Raw genomic sequence first — 20,563 nt, 5'->3', positions numbered from 1 at the left:
GCATTATTTCAACCTATTTTTTAAATAATCGTGTTTAACAGTGGAATTCGTGGTGATAAACTACAATACCCATGATGCTGTACAGAAAATTCCACCAATCAGAGTCTAAACAAGAAAAACATGGCAAAAAAAAAAGCTCATTAGCTCCGCCCACTCACATGAAGCACTGTGAATGATGTAATTGTCAGTCTCCCGATGCTCTCAAAATACTTAAATACCTGAATATATATGCAAATTTTGCAATAAATTTAAAACATATTGTTTTTATTTATAGGGGGCTGTTGAATGCTTGAATCTGATGACGAAAGTTCTAAGGTGTGCAATTATTTTCAGGGAAACACATGGCTAAAGTACTTCCAGGAAGGTCTTGACTGCATACATGTCCATATCACTTCACCAAATGATTTTAGTTAAGTACACAGTCTTATACCTTTGTATTTTTGTCCAGTTTTCAAATACTTTTGGGGTTCAAATCAAAGTTTGTAATGTTATGATTCACCTTATAGCTGGTTGGTAAGGTTCATGGCTTATAACGCTTTATCCAAACTAAAAAAAAAAGTCCCTATAGTAGAAATGAACAGAAAAATACACAGTAAAATCCCCAGAGTTAAATCAACTCTGCTCAGAGTACATATGGTCCCTCTCTAAATAGTGTTAAAGTAACACTGAAGCAGAGTTAAAGTTAATGAGATAATTAAGCAATTAATATGGCTGTGACTGAAGTCAGTTGTAGTTCTTGTTACTCTTTTCTTCAGTGATTGTTAACAGCAGGTGTTCATCACTAATGCACAATCATCACTTAATTAATTGCTTAATTATCTCATTAACTTTAACTCTTCTTTAGTGTTATTTTAACACTATTTAGAGAGGGACCATATGACTTTCTTCTTTCTGATGAACACGATCAGAGATATAGTAATTAATATCCTAACGCATCCAAGCCCTATAATGGCAGTGAGCGGGATAAAGTATGAGCTGAAGAAAGTGTCTCCATCCATATCCATCCATCATAAAATTATTCCACACAGCTCCGGTGGTTAATAAAGGCCTTCTGAAGTGCAGCGATGCATTTGTGTAAAAAAAACAAAATCCATATTTAACAAGTTATAAAGTAAAATATCTAGCTTCCACCAGACAGCCTTCTGTATTCTACTTATGAAGAAAGTATAAAACTCTTGCAGTTCGAAAAAAGTTACGCTACATCCTACGCCTTGCCTATTCAACTTACGGAAAAAGCTTAACTGACGCGAAACCAATTCTGTTTTTTTCCGTAAGTTGAATATGGAAGGCGATCTGGCGGAAGCTAGATATTTTACTTCATAACTTGTTAAATATGGATTTTTTTTTTTTTTTACACAAATGCATCACTTCGCTTCAGAAGGCCTTTATTAACCCCTGAAGTCGTGTGGAGTACGTTTATGATGGATGGATGTGGATGGAGCCACTTTCATTAGCTCATACTTGTTGATCCTCGCTCTCTGCCATTATAAAGCTCAGATGCATCAGGATATTTATTAATATATCTCAGATTGTGTTCATCAGAAAGAAGAAAATCATATACACCTAAAATGGCTTGAAGGTGAACTAATTCTTTAAGTATGCCTAAATTCACAATACTCATATCTGAATAGGCAAAAAGTACCTGAATGAACTACTACTTCCACTGAGATTCTGAAATGCGCATTCGATGGACACCTTACTATCCCATGAGGCCACGGGAGAGGATTTGTGAAGTGTAGTGAAGCATCGAAACTGACCCTGGTAGGTCACGTGATAATGACAACATGGTGAATGTTGTATGTCCGGATGACATTCATACTACACACATTCATACTATATAGAATGTACAAAGTAAGTACTTATTCAAAATCTACTCAAGAGACCATGCGATTTCGGACGCAGCCCAAGAAGTGTCCAACACTTAATTTTTTCCTGTTAATTAAGTGCATCATACATAGGCCTGTTGTTCAGTTGGACTTAAACTTGCAAAAAAATACCACAGGGCTGTGGTTGCTTTGTGTGACCGAAATGTTTAAAAGCAGAAAATCTCATGCATTCTTAATGCAATGTCAAGAGCCTCATGACTGATCATAAAATCCAATAACATTTGGAGTCCCTAAAATCAAACCTGGCGCAATGCATCCTGAGAATCTTAGATCTCAGAACTACAGACTAAAGTACAATAAACAAATAACAGCTAATCTTCGAGTCGAGCCAGCCCTGGTCACAGTCTTTCTTGTGTATTGTTTGTGTTTGTCTGAGCTCTGCTGTATTGACAGCACCATCTGTTGCTGTGCTGCTGGAAGATGAGCCGGCTGACTGATAGCGACTTCTAAATTTATTCTCCTTCACATCAAAGGCACATGTTGTGAGTGCAGAACAATACTGGTACCATTAAACATCAGGATCCGACCTTCTGCAACCTTGAGCGCACAAACAACCCAGATTAATAACAATATTAGATAGAAAAGTATATATAAACAACATTACAATGAGAGGGTCTTGAAATAGGGCAGCAGTTAGAATGAAGATGCCACATGGCAGTATTATTTTTTTCCTTTTATTTTACTGTATTGCAAGACATATCAACAAAATCAGTTCCTATAAAAAAAAAATATTACATTAGATAATGATGAACTTCAGCCCAACCGGACTCAACAGCAGCAGTCTGCAATAAAATTGGAGGGAAAATATGTGAATATTAATACGATTTATTTGCGACAATAAATATATTTTTTTTTATGAATGAAGCAGAAAAATATTGCTTGACATTTAGAAGAATTCAGGTATTATTACCTATATTTTTTATATATAAACAAGCAACTCAAATAACTCTTTTAAAGGATATTTTAAAGGATATGAAGTAAAGATGGAGCTCCCGTAGGCTCATGATTGAGGTAATTTGATGCAACATCATCTTAAATAAATAGAAATGGTGAGTTAAAATGTATCTCATGAAAAAAAAAAAAAAAAAAAAATCAAGCTTAAAAATCTATTACTTATAATAAATATTCAGTACATTTTCACCATCCCACTCCAACATACGGACAGCTTGAAAAATACATATATAATGTTGGTCTCAAAGTGATCCTTAACCCACCAGTTCAGTGTTTTTTCCCTCCTTTCTTTGGGTCAGCAGATTCCGGTTTAGGTTTTGCAGATCTGGCGAATTGCTGGAGTTTAAGTTAAGGCATGATGTTATTTGACAGAAAAACATTTGTAATAATAAATCCTAGGTGTAACGAGATAAAAACAGTTGAAAAACACAGCATTTGATTTGTCTCAAGTGGATTTCTAGATGCCTCTTCATCTATGCATGTCTGTCAGAGTGTTAAGCAAAGGATACCACCACAAGAGGTTTGTCGTTGAGTATATATCCATTGGTTTCCTTTAAGGCCTTCTCCGCGCTTCTCTCGCTGGGGAGTCCGATGAAGGCCTGACCTTTCATCCTCCCTTCTTTCATCAAAACAATATCAAACCTGACGGGAACAAGCACACTTATACATCAGCACATGTTCATGAAGAACTCGCCTTTATTCATCACTCTTGAGAACAGTGTTTGCTTTTCATTGGCTTTGATTGTGATTGGAGGAGTTGAGGCCTCAGACAAGGGCCTGAGGCATGAGACAGTGGTACTTACATGTTTCTCTCCTCCTCTGAGGAGATGTCGATATACCGACCGTAGATGAACTTCAGATCCTGCGGAAAAAATTTGAGCTGGTCAAATCTGTATCTGTTACTAAACTAAGAACTTTTGAGCATTTCTAGACACATGCTAAAGTGGTATGTGATCTTAAGAATTTGCTGTATGTTGAATACAAATATATATATATATATATATATATATATATATATATATATATATACATACACACATTATATATGGAGTATACTGTAATGATAAAGAGTAGTGATGTTGGTAGCACTTAATTTTACAGTTTACTGTTCCGCATGTACATACCATGTACTTATTATAGTAATAACAATAACTGAGTAATAACTAGGTACTAACCCTGAACCTACCCTAAACCTAACCTTAACCCATGCAGTTACCTTATATTACCAAGTACTTTCTTAAAGTCCCCCTGTGGTGAAAATCAAACCTTTAATGATGTTTATATGTCTATGTGGTGTTTTAAATATGCTTTAAAACAAACCATGTGCATATTAATGTCATCACCATTGCTGAGTATTTTGTCTTTAAAACAGCAATGATCTAAAGTCTCAAAAACACTGGTGTTTATGACGTCACAAACTACCTTGTAAACAATCACATCAATGTGTGATCATCAACGAGTGGATCTCTGTGCTGGTGTGTGTAAGTGGAGGCGTATTTGCATATTCATAGAAGCGTGTATATTAAATGAGGTAAGGGTGTAGAGTTACATTCAAGCTATTTTAAGGCATGAAGATTTTTTTCAAGGAAAAAAACATTTAAATATGTCATTTTGGTTATTAAAGATGAGTTTTAAAGGATAAAATTGTTGACTGCAGGGGGACTTTAAGTAAGTACAATATAAGTACACATACTGTAAAATAAAGTGCAACCGTGATATCAACCACACCAACTAATCAGCAGAAATGTAGCAATCTTGAAATTATTTGCATGCTCACATTCGGTCAATTAACAAAACTGGTTCATTTTTATACATAAATGAAAAAATTATTTAGTTATCCAGTAATTGTCCAGTCCAACTCAACCATTAAAAAGATAAATGTAACATATTTGCAAAAATAAATAAACAAACAAAAAAAATAAAATATACAATATTAAAAATGTTAAAAATAAAAATTGTTTAAAAAAATAATAATATTTATCTATGAATTAATAAATTATCCACTTATCCAATAATCGTCCAGTCCAATTATTAAAATATTTAAATAAATATATATTTTTCGTAAACTGGATAATTTATATATTTATATATATATATATATATATATATATATATATATATATATATATATTAATGTTAGTTAATAAAAATGATTGTTCATGTTAGTTCATGCATTAACTACTGTTAACAGATACAACTTTTGATCAATGTATTAATTTTTCTTTACTAACATTTACTAAGATTAATAAATGCTTTAGAAGTATTGTTCACTGTTAGTTAATGTTAAAGGGATAGTTCACCCAAAAATGAAAATTCTGTCATCATTTACTCACCCTCAAGTTGTTTCAAACCTGTATGAATTTCTTTGTTCTGTTGAACACAAAGGAAGATATTTTGAAGAATGTGGGAAACTGAACAGTTCTGGGGCACCATTGACTAATATAGTATTTTTTTTTTCTACTATAGAAGTCAATGTTACCCCAAAGCAACCTGGTTACAACCTTTCTTCAAAATATCTTCCTTTGTGTTCAACAGAACAAAGAAATTTATACAGGTTTGGAGGGTGAGTAAATGATTACAGAATTTTCATTTTTGGGTGAACTAATGTAATTATAATGGTCCAGATACTTACTTTTTCTTCAACTTGCTTTGCAATATTCTTAACGTAAAGCCTGCAGGTTGGTTCTCCGGGTTCGTAATTTTTAAACACAGACATTTTCTTTATCTCTGTAAATGTAAAAGGATCAATAAAAAAATAAATCGATACAACAGACAGACAGACGTACGCAATCATGTGAAAAGTTAATCCGAAACATAAATAAAGTCGTAAAACGTACGATCAGGAATGACTGACTGACTTAAAATAAATACCACTAGAAAACTAGAAAACATCAAATATTAATTTCCTCTTTAAAGACCGATCGTATTCTTGTGAACACTCAAAGGCAAATTCTTTAGCAGAGCTTCTCAATTCTATTTGATGTTGAGAGAGTGTTTGCGTGCTCAATTTGAGAGTATTTCACCGTCTCTGGAGAGTCTGCCTCTCTCTAGCTCTCTCCTAGAGATGAACTCCGAGGGGATGTCCTCATCTTCCTCCCTCTCTTCCTCCTGTCTGGGGACCTGAGCGCTCGGGTAGATTTTCCCGAACCCTTCTGCGGCTTCCTGAGCGGAAACCTCCTTCTCTGCCGTGTCTAGGAAGAAGTTGCGTAAACATAATTAGAGCGCGTTTTGAACTGTCACGGTGCTCAATTTCAATCTGTTTGTGAAAGGCTGCTTGTTGCAGATTTCAATGATGACAAGTGAAAGACGGCACCGAAGTCTTGTGTGAACATGCATCAAAATGACAAGCCTTTGACTCTTCAAAACAAACTCCAAAGCACAGGATTGTTTTCTTGTCATGCACAAAAAGCAAAATCAATTCCTGTAATCAATAACAAATGCACGTAAATACAGATAAAGTGGAAAATCCGTGCCAGAGGAAAACAGGCAAGTGTATTAATCTCTGAGGGCGACACTAGTGTGTTTGTGTGGGGTCACGCTCCGTGGGGTTTCCTTTCAGGTTCTTTCATAGCGCAGTTGGAGATGTCACCTGGCAGTTGGCAGTAAGCCGTAAGCAAACGCGTATGAGGAATTATGGGAAGCAGCGAGGCTACACAAATCCTCTGGAAACTTGTCTGACAGATCTATAGTGCCTAATGTGTACTAGAGCAGGAAGTGCTGATAAGTTCCCTCAGAGAGGAGGATTCCTTTGACGTTTCTCATCATTTAAACATCAGCTGAACGCGAGCATAATGGAAATAACTACCGGCCCCGTGCTAGTTTCTTTTAAAAAGAGGGTTAGGAAAGCTGTTTGTCTTTGACTTTGAAAGGTTTCCCATCTCCGTTTTTTTTGATAATGGAAAACAAACAGGAAGATAAGATAAACAAAAGACCAGGGATCTCAATTTGAGAGCAGAGAATGACTTTTATTTGCTGTGTCTGCGTAGAGTGCCAATATTAAATAATTACTAAGATGTACTCGCACTGAAAAGTTTAGTGTGCGTTTTATTTTGTTTGATAGTTCCGTCGTTCCCGATTCCTGAATTAGGGTTGCACAATATATAGAAATTAAACTGATCTCACGATACGGCTTATTGTCAAATTGCACAGGCTTTGATTTAAAGACCCCTGTGGTGAAAATCAAGTTTTGAGTGTTGTTTATTTGTCTATGTGGTGTTTTTAATATGCTTTAAGACAAACCATTGTGCAAATTCAAAGTCAACACCATTGCTGAGTATTTACTCGTTAAAAAAGGCATTCTCTTGAAATTGCTAGCGTACTTTACATCACAAATATGTTGTAACCAATCCCGTCAACGTGCGGGCGGGCTTTAGCATCTAGCATCAAGTATGAACATCCAAATTATTCAAGTTCTGACCAAATCGTTCCTCCCTAAAAAGATTTTACTTTATGCCTCTTTTGTTTTTTTTTCTGTGCAGATGCACTCCCCCCAAAAATCACCCCAATTATTCTAGAATGAGTCATTTTTTCCAAAATAGAGCTATTCAAGTAATCTGGTGATAATTTTTCATATTGCAGAAAAAACGAAATATTGCTATTTTTACAATTTACCATACTGGAATTTTTTCCCAGTATGGTGCAGCTTTATCCCAAATAAAGTTTCAGGGTTATCCTGACACAGGGGAGGGTCTCGGCGCCTCATGGCGAGAGCAGCTCGGCCTGTTGACAGCCCGATACATTAAATCTTCTCTCCAGCTGAGTCACTATTCTCAGGGCTAATTGCTGTGTTAATTGAGCAGGTCCGCTCAGGATGGATGGGTGAACCTGGGGCGCATTCGGTAATGCAGGCGGATAGATAAATGAATGATGGGATGGAAGGAGTGGCGGGGGACCTGCAGCCTTACCTTCAGTTGCATCTGCGAATTGCGGCTCTTGATTCTGTCCGGGCCCCTCGAGGATGGTGGACGCCTCAGCCGATATATGGAACTCAATTTTCTTCTGTCCGAGAGTCTGAGGTTGCTCGAACACGTCTGCTGGCTGCAGGGCTGGGCCTGAGGGCCTGAGAGATACAACATTGAGCTATCAGCAAATCTCTTTGTATTCCTGAAGCTGGTCTTTTGAAACCATAAAGCGTTGTTTAGTTTTACTTAATTAATGATAAAGCAGCTTAAGGTTGAGTGAAATGCAGCTGAGAGTTTACCCGTGGGAATCCGGTTTGGGAATAAACAGGAGGTCTTTTAGTTTGGGTTTCTTTCTCTTGGAAGAAGTCTTTGCTCTCAGCGGTCTTTTGCATGGCTGGTTAACAAGGCCCATCAGTCTGATCATCCTTTGTGGAACGCAGGGAAAAGAAGTGCGAAGCTATTAAACATGCATGGCTTTTGAATGCGAGGCAAAACACGGCAATGAAACAAACAAACTGAACACTTTGCAGCTTTCAGCTTCTGCCATTCTGGAGGCTGACAATCTGTCATGAGAAAACGTGCCAAAGCTGGTGATGCATAATCAAAAATACTACCACGTTTATTTTTAGATACCGGACAAGAGATCGCGTTTACATTTTAGACACGTGGCACGCACAAAATTTGTTAGTAATCTGTCTGTCTGCAGGGGACATGCCTTGTAAAGACAGAAAAATCTGATTTATTTTATCAGATAATTATTGGTTGATGTTTTGATATTAAACATTTAATTGTACATGCTCATTTCTCATATTTTTACATTTAGGACAAATTAGTTATACATTTTATCATGGAATAATTATACATTACTGTTCAAAAGTTTGGAGTCGGTAAGATTTTTAAATGTTTTGAAAGAAGCCTCTGATAGTAAAAAGAGTAATATGATTTATTTTTGAATATTATTTAAAATGTCATTTATTCCTGTGATGACAAAGCTTAATTTTTAGCATCATTACTCTTAATAGTCTTCAGTGTCACATGATCCTTCAGAAATCATTCTAATATCCTGATTTGCTGTTCAAGAAAAATTTCTTATTATTATGTGTTGAAAACAGTTGTGTTGCTTTATATTTTTGTTGAAACCATGATATATTTTTTAGAAGTTCAAAAGATCAGCATTTAATCCTTTGTAACATTATAAATGTCTTTACTGTCTTGATCAGTTTAATGCATCCTTGCCGAATAATAGTATTTATTTATTCATGAAAAAAACTTACTGTCCCCAAAATTTTGAAAGGTAGTTTATATCTAAAAAGATACTGCCCCTTTTAAAGGTACAATTTGTAAGATATTCCCAGTAAAATATCCAAAAACCACTAGGCTAGTGTTATATATTTTGTCCAGCTGATTACTAACAATATCTCTAATGTTTTCAACTACTTGTAAATCATGAGAAAATTCCCATTCTAAACAGTGACACGGGGCAGTGCAGTCGCCTGTAAATGACGTCACTTACCTTTTGTTACCGCCTTTACTGACGTAGAAACCACATGACAACAGTGTCGTGGACAAATGCGGAAGTAGTGTCTAGCGTCCAGCAAACCACTAGCTTGCTTCAAGCAGTTCCTTATTTACTTCTTGCACGTTTTATGGTGGATTGTGTTACTTATTTATGGAACATAATTACTGTTTACCATCTGCCGCTGGTTCTGTCGACAAGGACAGCTCCCGTAAACGTAAGCGTACGGGCCAACCAAATGACCCAAGAAGAGTTTGGGACAAGAGGAGAGAAAGAGCGAGGATCAATATCGGTGTTGCATTTTCTAGATGGAGAGAGCTTCGCGACAAACTTCACCTAGAAAGAGATGCCGATCTCGCTTGTGTTTTACTCGACAGGTGAGTTGTTTTGATTCGTATCTTTACAGAAAACGTATGCCATTATAACCATCAACACGATTAGTATTATGGTATTATAGTATTATAAAACTTTACCTCATCCGTTAAATCCATGATTTATCTTTCCGTCTGATTGATGGCCGTCAGCGGTTGGGTAGAAGACAACAAATCCCATCATTCCACGCACCTTCTTAGCGTCATCAAACCACGCGATTGTTATTGTTTTGGTAGTGCGCCCTCTAGTGGCAGGTCCTACAACCTGTACCTTTAATTTAGCTACAGTATTTTAGCAGTAATTGGTGCTCGGTCCGATCCACTTTCAACAGCGTTTCTCAGAAATCGCTTACTGCACCTTTAACTTTAACTAACTCTATAGCTATTAGGATTGGGACAATAGAGCTCCGGAGGTTGACATCACGCAATCTAAACTCCGCCATTTTGGCAGGCCATCAGGAGAGCGCTAGAGCAGCTGTAGCATTGTTATCGATAGTGGTCGAACAATTTAAAACCAGACCATGTTTACCATGACCTTACAAACCTTACTTTTTTACAACATGGTGGACAGCTGTTGTGCGCCAGGATGCCAGAACGGGCGGGGGAAAGCAAAGGGGAAATCATTTTATCATATTCCTAAGGATCCCGATAGACGACTGAAATGGTTCACTGCAATAAAACGTGCCAACACCAACACAACAAAACAACAGATGGTTGTATTTGTATTTTTTTGTCTTTTATCTCAGTATTCTTTACTCAGTGTTGTATAAGGGTTTTATGTTTAATAGTAATCCTAAAATGATATGAAAGAGTTTAAAATGTGTTAAATAACTGGGCTGATTTTTTCAGTATAACGTAACGTTACACATTATTCCACCGGTCACAATTATGGCTGAACATAAAACAATTTTTCACACACATTTCCATAAAAATTCTAAAAAATAATTATTGATTATTTCAAGGGGCAACTAATGACAACTCATTTGGATATTTTCATGTCTGGGAAAAATGTGTGATATAGCTATGCTGTCTACCTACAAACAAAGACAGCTAGAGTCGATTACATTACCTAATAACACAGCTGACTTACACTTCCAATGACGACGAAGTAGGTTTTAGCCGGCAGACTCCAAAGTTGAATATTCATCACAAAATTAAATTGTGTCTATTTGTACACCTCCAGGATTTTGTAGGCTTTTTAAGAGTCTTTGGAGTAGGACGAGGGAAAGTTGATGAGGTAGTTGTACATATCAGGATACCGCAGGTCAGAAAAGCTATCCTTTATCGATACACGTTAAAAGCACCCCAGAAGCATTATAGGGATCTGTTATGTTTAAACTATTATGTTTTGCTATGTACATGTCTATGTTTTTTTTAATTAAAGCGCGCAGTGAACTCTGTAGCCTTGAAACTGATGCTGGCGCCATTCATTTCATATTCGCTCCTGGCTGTCCCTGCCTGCCAGCATGGCGGTGTAAACAGAATGGGTCACATAACTGCCGCAGCTCTATACACCGATTCTCGATACAAATAATCTGGATCAATTCTGATATTTTCTGATGTATTGCGATTCTCTCTCGATTCGATTCTGATCTTAGTTTTTAACAGCAGATGGCGATCGCCATCTAGCACTCTTCTTCGTGAGCATTTGAGTGTGCAGTTAAAAACTAGCCTAGAGCGATTTGAGAGAGAAAATATCAGAATCGATCAAGAATCATTGTACTGTCCCAGCCCTAATAGCTATAGCGCCCCTTTTGGAAACACTGAAGAATGCAACACATACTTTACTACTGATTTTTGAATTAATTTCAGATACATTTCAGAATACAACTTGCTTGCATACACTGTGCTTCAGACTTTATTTTCATTGCACGCATCTACTAATAATGTCAAACTTCTTAAACAGCTTGTAAGTAAATTAAAAAGATGAAAAACCAGCTACCTCTCTTTGTCCTCCTCATCTCCACTCTCATACTCGGATTCTTCTTCGCTGCCCGACGCCCCCTCCTCGTGCTCTGGCAGAGGAGGGTTCTCTGGGGGGAAGGGTGGGGGCATGGGCGGCAGTGGGCCTGGGGGCATCTCAAACTGAAACGGTGCAGATGAGTGGGTTACACCTTCATGAAGCTCATCGATATTAGCGGAGCACTTATATTGATGGGATTCAGTGAAATGCAAAGCATCAGTGATTAGGTTGACTTTTAATTCAGGCGATGCCTGGCATTAAACATTCGTCATCATGCTGCTTGAATTGAATTTGAGATAAGATAAACATTTACAAAGGCACATAATACCAACTCACCATAGGCGGACGAGCTGTCACCGGCCCAAATGGGCAGGGGAGGTTCATCTTATTCATCAAGTGAAGAACCTGTGGAGGAACATGTTCATCTGATGAAGAAAAGAGTGTGTGTGTGTGTGTTGTTTCCACACACCTGGTGCTGCATATTTCCTGGACACAAACATTAATTGTGACCCTAGCTCCATATGTATCCCAGATTGCTGTGTGGGAATATATTTAGGCTCAGTGATGGCTCTAAAACGGAGCTCTGAGCAACAGATTTAATGTGTTTAAATTGCCAGCCTGTTTCTCAGAAAGCTAGCGCCACCAAAAGGCAGCCCAGGAAATTATATCATGGTATTTCACAAAGCGGTGTGGTGTAGCTTAAGGGAAAATGTTAAATACATCACTCATCCCTCCTACACGAGTGTGATATTAATACCATCAGAATAATTCCCTCCAAATATTGTGGTTTGATGTTTTAGAGACTGGACTTGATTCAAAAAAATCACATTAGTGCCACTCTGAGAGAGAACATTTTCCTGTCTTTTACCTGATATGAACTAAAAACCTAAAAGAGGGAGAGAGAGATGCTGGTACACAAGAGGCAATCGTATAGATGTGCATGTTTACACATTCCCAACATTAACTGATAAATAAAACAACGTAAAAACAAATATGGGGAAAAAATTCTTTGTTGTCTCTACTCACTTGAACGTAGAACTTGGGCACGCTCAGAAGTGTGTGTATAATGTTTGTCAAAATTCCACTTGAAGGAGGAGGGTATAAATATTTCAGCGTTGGATTTGTTTGAAATTTCAACCTGCGGGAGGAAAGAAAAAAGCATACATGAAAAATGTTCCAGAAATGCTACTCATGACAAAATGCATGAACATAATGGTGAAGCATAAATATAAGAGTGAGGTACAAATATTTGGCTCTGTTTGGTAAATGCCCACGATTGCATTTGGGGACGGGAGAACAGCTATCCTTAAATTGTTAGCTACAGTTACAGAAACATGTTGCCAACAAAAAAGTAACTAATAACATTAGTAATTAATAGTAAATGTTAATAGTAACATTTTCTACCAGTATTATTTTTATGATTACAATCAGGTTATGTCTTTTCTGTAAGAATTTTACACACTCTAAGTAAGTTTGTACCATCATCACTTTTATTACTATTACTCCCCAATACTGAATATTATTATTTAGGGCAGGTAATATATAAAATATTCACAATGATTTTGCTGGTGATATAAATATAAGCTTTTAATGTTTTTTAAGTTTCATAAAGAGGCCATTAGAGAGGTTTAGCAATCCTTTGCCAGTATGACAGCAGTAAGACAAGAGATTTGAGTAAGATTTTAATTATAATATCTGTAATAATTATAATTAATATCAAATTTCATAATAATTATTAATTATTAATACATTTCATAATAATAATAATGAGAATTTAAGTGTCTGCAATTAGATAAAATATTATATACATTTATATAAAACATACTATATATATATATATATACTACAAATACATTTACAAATAATATATTTGTTTATGTACTTAATATAAATAATATATAAGTACAATATGAATTGTACTTTTTGGAAATTGGAAAAATAATTTTAATTTTTAACTAAATTGGAACAACTAATTTTGTACTTAATATACTTAATAAATATCTTGCATTTAAAGACTGATTTTACAACGTGATCATATTATCCTTACTAATAGTGATATTAAAACACATTTTAGGCTTAATATTAATAAATATACATTGTGCAATAAAGAAGTACTCCAAATAAAGTTTAAAGGTGCCCTCGAATGAAAAATTGAATTTATCTTGGCATTGTTAAATAACAAGAGTTCAGTACATGGAAATGACATACAGTGAGTCTCAAACTCCATTGTTTCCTCCTCCTTATATAAATCTCATTTGTTTAAAAGACCTCCGAAGAACAGGCGAATCTCAACATAACACCGACTGTTACGTAACAGTCGGGGTGTATGCCCCAAATATTTGCATATGCCAGCCCACGTTTCCAACATTATAAAAGGCATTAGACAAGGGCAGCCAGTATTAACGTCTGGATGTGCACAACCAAATCATCAGACTAGGTAAGCAAGCAACAACAATAGCGAAAAATGGCAGATGGAGCAATAATAACTGACATGATCCATGATAACATGATATTTTCTTCCATGATATTTTCTTTCTTTCTAAATGTTTCGTTAGCATGTTGCTAATGTACTGTTAAATGTGGTTAAAGTTACCATCGGTTATTACTGTATTCACGGAGACGAGAGAGCCGTCGCTATTTTAATTTTTAAACACTTGCAGTCTGTATAATTCATAAACACAACTTCATTCTTTATAAATCTCTCCAACAGAGTAGCATTAGCCGTTAGCCAAGGAGCACTATCAAACTCATTCAAAATCAGAAGTAAACAATATAACAGTATACAATACTCACATAATCCGACGCATACATGACGAACACTTTGTAAAGATCCATTTTGAGGGTTATATTAGCTGTGTAAACTTTGTTAAGGCACTGTTCAAGGCAAGCGCAAGCTCTGTGGGCGTGGACCACGGGATTTAAAGGGGCCACAGCATAAAATCGGCGCGTTTATAATGATGCCCCAAAATAGGCAGTTAAAAAAATTAATAAAAAAAAATCTATGGGGTATTTTGATCTGAAACTTCACAGACACATTCAGGGGACACCTTAGACTTATATTACATCTTTTAAAAACATAATCTAGGGCACCTTTAATTATAATATATCAGTAAGTCTCAGACGATATGTGAGTAAATATGTTAATGGTTTTGTAGTATACTTAGTATGAAATTAATGTATTTTAAATACATTTTGGTATCTTTTTTTCTTTCACTAGCTTATATATATAATTTAGCTGTTTAACATGTAAATGGACACTGTGAAAAAATAAGTGTTACCCACAACTCCAACTCCAAAATCCAACTTAGACATTTTATGATCCTTACTTTGCAACGGACTTCCCTCGCAAGTCAAATGCTTTGAATGTCGAGACTCTTTCAAGCTGAATTTGACTGCGTGTTCTATCATCGAAACGGTCTGCACCTCGTTCAGAGCATCACACCACTGAAAAACACGCTTATCAAGCACGAGCTGCTCTGGTGGAATTAAATAAATAAAAATCTGTCACGGCTCCGCTCGTTAAGTGAGGCTGAGGTGCGGACTCCTTGTGCAAAATTATATCTTAGCCCACGGTCTCTTTATCAAAGGCCACCTGGTGCCACCACATGGCAAGAGCAGACGGGTTGTCACCGCAGAACAGACACTCTGAGACACGGGCCTGTAATTGGACATGAGACGGATGGTGACAGCCACTCTCCAACTTCCTCTCTCCCTCTTTCTCTATTCGCTATGGGCACTTCCTACAGAGTTACCAGGGCCTGAACTACTGACACCAGGTGCGGGATGTCAACCGAGAGTGTTAGCCTGTCTCCAATCTCCAGTGACATCATAAACACAGTGGCAGAGGAGGAAGTCAATGAGCTGATCAAACAAATACAGATGCATGTGCACACCCACCCCAGACTGGGAGCAATGCTGTTGTCCACCATTGGAACATTGTGTTGATGTTTTTCTTTCTTCCCCTTTTCAGCTTGAGCACCAGCACCACTGAAACATAAGGAAAAGTATTAGGGGGGTGTTTTATTATAAATATATTCTATGCAAAAGTAACACTACTTTTACATTTACAACAAAATATTAAAAGTTACTTTTTCAAACAAGTAATGTAAGGTACTTTTTTTTCCCCATTTATTGACTAACAGCTCTCCTGTCTCCATGTTGAGAGAAATCAGGAGTAAGGTCATGTGTAAACATGATGTTTATTGTAGTTCTAGACTAAAAGGTGAGCAGGCATTTGCTCATCTCACTTGCACAAAAAACAGATTCAGCATTCCTCAAAATGAATAAAAGTAAAATGCACAGAATACACAAACTTGCAATAATTAAATGTTAAATAACACAAACATACTTTATATATTTAATTCTCACTTTATTAACCAATGTCTTAGCACTGACCTTCGACGATCCAATTCAACCATATAAGCAAAAATGGGTTTAGATAAACATCACATTTGTGTTTCTTTCTTTTCATTTTTTTCCCTATTTTTCTGCAACACAGCTGAAAGGTTTTTTGAGCTGCGCCCTCTACTGTACAGGTGAGAATTTGCATTTCCTTCATCCCGAGACTTATTCGTTTCACTTTTGGTTGGAAAAGGCCTTTACATTAGCCGAAAAAAAACTAAATGAATACAAAACAAACAAGCAAGCCCAGCCCAGGTGAGAAAAAGTCATGCTGAAGTAACGTAACACATTACTTTCCGTAAAAAAGAAACACAATTTGTTGCTTTTTTAGAGAGTAACATGATATTGTAACTAATTACTTTTAAAGGTAACTTTTCCCAATACTACATATAAGGGTGTTTCTTCAACTATGGACGTTTTTGGTCATGTGACCTTTTAGAAAATAAACTCTCTTAAAACAAATTTTTCAAAAACTAGTTTAATTTGTCTACTAACAATATTCAGCAGTGTATATACATACAACATGTATATACATCCACCTAATTTCAAATTATGAATTGTGTTTAATATGATTCTATGTTGGAAATAACATTTTTAACATTTTTAGAATAAAATGGCAGACTATTTTGTCTTGCTAAAGCTAATTTCATTTTTTTGGGGGGGGGCATAAATTTAAAATAAATACAGCTTGATTAGAAAATATATAAAATATATAAATAAAATATAAATAAAAAATATTTGTATACAATTTAATTTTTCTTTCTTTTCTTCACACATCACAAGTCTCTTCTTTTATGTCAAATAAACATGACAATGTTGTCGCAACTTTTAATAAAACTTTAAAGGCAAAATTGTTGGTCATAAATTAAATGATGTGTATTTTTTGTAAACAATGTATATAATCTTTGTTAATATTAGCAATGTTTTTAAAACACATAAGTCAAATAAGTTTGACAGCTTTGCCTGGGACAAGAATAAAGCAAACTTATTTAAAAAAAAAAAAAGGCATTTCAAAAAATTATGAAAAAATGCAAAAAAAAAAAAAAAATAAAATATTTTTTCTAAAAATTATTCAGACATTTTTTATATTTTTTATATATTTTTACTAGTGGGTGCAAGACACTATAATATAATAAGCAAAATAAAGCAAACTGTGACATATTATACCCAAAAATTCTTCATACAGTGGACTACCAGTAAAATTGATAAAAATTTGCAACCAAAAATTATTCAGACACTTTGACCTGACCATGTTTTGCTTAAGTGTTATTTGACATAATTAAGATTATTTTTTTCTGGCACAGTTTAACTCTGAGATCTTGTCATATTTTATTACCATTTTTTAAACTATAGTGAATAAACTGTATTAATGAATGAAATGTTCAAGGTGTCTGAATTATTTTTGGTTTGACTGTATATAGAACTAAATGAAATATGCTTGTTTAAATCAACCCCGAGACATAAAAATGCCCAAATTTGAAGAAACATCCTTAAACACAGTACTGATAAAATATAGAAATGCACAGCTATCCAATCAGAGACATGTCTAGACAGCGTATATTAGAGGGAGGAAGGAATAGGAATAGCTGAAAGTCTATTGTTATTATTGATAACAATATAAATTGCTATTTACCTGTTAGACACAGGTGGGTCTTTCAAAACAATGACACTGTCTTGATCTTTAGCAAACTCAACCACTAGTGTGTGACCAAGGATTCTCAGCTGATGAAGTCTGTTTAGTGCCTGTGGGTGGAAAGAAACAATTTGGTTTACTAACATGTCAAAACCATCTCTTAAACCACAAGAGAAGCATGTGTATTTTAATTGTACCTTAGAGGCTGAGGTCTCACTGCTGAAAGTCGCAAATGCCATATGCTTCTGGAGACGAAAATACAATCAGGTCAGCTGTATTTATTCATTGCATCATTTACCCATAGCAATTTGCAACTTTCATACTTACTAGTGGTCCCTTCTCTGACAGCACTCTGACAGAGGAGGCGCCAAAATATTTGAGCAGATCCTCTTTCTCATCTCTGTTGAGTTCTCTGGGCAGATGCCGTACGATGAGGGTTTTGCTTTTCTTTGTTTGAACATCGGCCTCGTCCGTCTCTGCCATGATTCTACATTTAAAAACAAACAATTAAGTCCATCAGTAACTTTGTTTGTTCATGATGCAAATGGCATGTGCATCTTTAAAGTGAGCAGAGGGTAAAAGCATGTCTTCATTGTAGTTTAGTCAAAACCAAGACTTGCTGCGTCTAAAAGTTACAAGTCACTTTAATTTTGATTTCATGTCCACAGCTTTCCTTTACACTGCACACTAAATTAATGTTTTAAAGTCAATATAAATGCATTAATGTGCATAATACATTAAAACAATTGTATATGTTCCCAATCTCAAAATAATAAATAATATTAAATGTTTGCTACATATTCGACCAAATAAATATATAAAAAAAAAAATTTAAAAGACATTATTTTATGGCATTTATGCACATTTTTCCCAGCAATAAATATATCAATCCTACCCAGACTCATTAAAAACAGCAAAACTGAACAATATCTCAACATTATATTATAAAATAATAAAGTATTATTATTTTTGCATTACAGTAATAACAATCATTTTTACATTAACGAGAACTTATGAGGGAAACGTGCATAACAGTCAGTAAAATAATGAGCTTCAAAAGTTTCATAACATTCATCCAGACCATTATTACCTTCATTATTATATATTAAGACGTATATACACTACCAGTCAAAAGTTTGGAAACATTACTATTTTTAATGTTTTTGAACGAAGTCTCTTACGCTCATTAAGGCTGCATTTATTTCATAATAAATACAGAAAAAAACAATAATATTGTGAAATATTATTACAATTTAAAATTATGGTTTTCTATTTTAATACACTTTAAAATATAATTTATTTCTGTGATGCAAAGCTGAATTTTCAGCATCATTACTCCAGTCTTCAGTGTCACATGATCCTTCAGAAATCATTCTAATATGCTGATTTGATACTCAGTTATTATCAATGTTGGAAACAGTTGTGTTGCTTAATATTTTTTTGGAACCTGTGATGCTTTTTTCAGGATTCATTGATGAATAAAAGGTTAAAAAGAACAGCATTTATTCAAGATATAAATCTTTTCTAACAATATAAACCTTTACTATCACGTTTTATCAATTTAATACATCCGTGCTGAATAAAAGTATTAATTTCTTTCAAAAAAAACTTTTGAACAGTAGTGTATATTGTTACAAATGATTTCTATTTTAAATAAATGCTCATATTTTTTAACTTTTTATTCATCAAAGAATCCTGAAAAAGTATCACAGGTTATAAAATAATATTAAGCAGCACAACTGTTTCCAACATTGATAATAAATCAGCATATTAGAATGATTGCTGAAGGATCATGTGACACTGAAGACTGGAGTAATGATGCTGAAAATTCAGCTTTGCTTTATAGAAATAAATTATATTTTAAAGTATATTAAAATAGAAAACCATAATTTTAAATTGTAATAATATTTCACAATATTACTGTTTTTTTCTGTATTTATTATGAAATAAATGCAGCCTTAATGAGCATAAGAGACTTCGTTCAAAAACATTAAAAATAGTAATGTTTCAAAACTTTTGACTGGTAGTGTGTATACATATATGCATGGTTTAATTCATTTTAATTCATTTTAGTTCTTTTCAATACTATGACTATGACAGAACATTTTTTTTCATGTCATTAAAACTGCAGCGTATCTGTCCGGAACTGAATTTAAGTATCTATTGTTGTTCAGGGGGAATGAAGTTCTGGAAACACAGTATCTGCACAGGCTAATCTCATATCTCATAACTTGCCCTTATCAAAGACTGAAGCACACGTTGAATTTGAAAGCAGTACGTTGAAAAAAGTAACAGGCTTAAGATTTTGTTCGTAAGTTTCGAAATTACCAAATGCTGAGAGGATTTGTTGTGAAGTGAGCCTGACAAAACATTAGCATCAACAGCAACAGAGCTCCAGTACAGATGAACGAGTCGAGCACTTACGGTTAAAACAAAAAAGAAAAACAATAAATAAAGCAATGCGCTAATAAAGAAATATAGACCAGCATAAAGATATTAAATAACACATATGATGGGTTAAGAGCGAGAGATATGAGACACACATACCCGATTCAAATTCACCCTCTTCCGCACTAATGTTGTGGGCGTGTCAAAAATGAGGTCAAGGAAATCTGATACCTGATTGGTTGTTCGAGGATCATTTCCTTCACTGATTGGTGCGCACTGCACATCAATCACAAACGGTCAAATTTCAGAAAACCCTTTTTTTGGGGGCCAGGAGATGGCACTGCTGGTAACGAAATTAATCAGTATCAGCATTTGGTCAAAGTTTTTTCAGTATTTATTCTTAACTTTCAGACAGTGTTAATCATCAAATTCTAAATGATATGAGCTGTTTTTATTTATTTATTTTAACTAGATTCAATGGTTGAGCTTGATGAATGCTGTCAATGTGTATTTGTGTCAGTGTGCCAAACACAATCTGACTTTTATAAGTGTT

The 20,563-nt window shown here is 35.1% G+C and overlaps 1 protein-coding gene across 3 annotated transcripts; it reads right to left on the bottom strand.

The window, feature by feature from the left end:
- Positions 1 to 2,546: 2,546 nt before the first annotated feature.
- On the bottom strand, positions 2,547 to 20,306 carry rnpc3 (RNA-binding region (RNP1, RRM) containing 3). 3 transcript variants are annotated; one of them, XM_048174975.1, is made up of 16 exons: positions 20,170 to 20,306; positions 17,950 to 18,109; positions 17,820 to 17,867; positions 17,623 to 17,732; positions 15,486 to 15,575; positions 12,615 to 12,726; positions 11,925 to 12,074; positions 11,568 to 11,710; positions 8,038 to 8,163; positions 7,742 to 7,896; positions 5,861 to 6,028; positions 5,470 to 5,564; positions 3,641 to 3,699; positions 3,347 to 3,479; positions 3,101 to 3,173; positions 2,547 to 2,917 (listed from the first exon to the last, which is right to left on the bottom strand). In XM_048174975.1, exons 2-15 carry the CDS (start codon positions 18,103 to 18,105, stop codon positions 3,105 to 3,107), a joined length of 1,614 nt encoding a protein of 537 aa, XP_048030932.1. In that variant the 5' UTR covers positions 18,106 to 18,109; positions 20,170 to 20,306; the 3' UTR covers positions 2,547 to 2,917; positions 3,101 to 3,104. The 3 variants fall into 3 exon arrangements, with proteins under 3 accessions (XP_048030932.1, XP_048030933.1, XP_048030931.1); XM_048174976.1 differs by having other exon boundaries at positions 11,925 to 11,993; positions 20,242 to 20,279; XM_048174974.1 differs by lacking the exon at positions 20,170 to 20,306 and adding an exon at positions 19,951 to 20,128.
- Between the last annotated feature and the right edge of the window lie 257 nt (positions 20,307 to 20,563).

Source organism: Megalobrama amblycephala, linkage group LG22, assembly GCF_018812025.1.
Source record: "Megalobrama amblycephala isolate DHTTF-2021 linkage group LG22, ASM1881202v1, whole genome shotgun sequence".
Classification (NCBI taxonomy): Eukaryota; Metazoa; Chordata; class Actinopteri; order Cypriniformes; family Xenocyprididae; genus Megalobrama; species Megalobrama amblycephala.
This window is presented reverse-complemented; position numbering and strand designations above follow the sequence as displayed.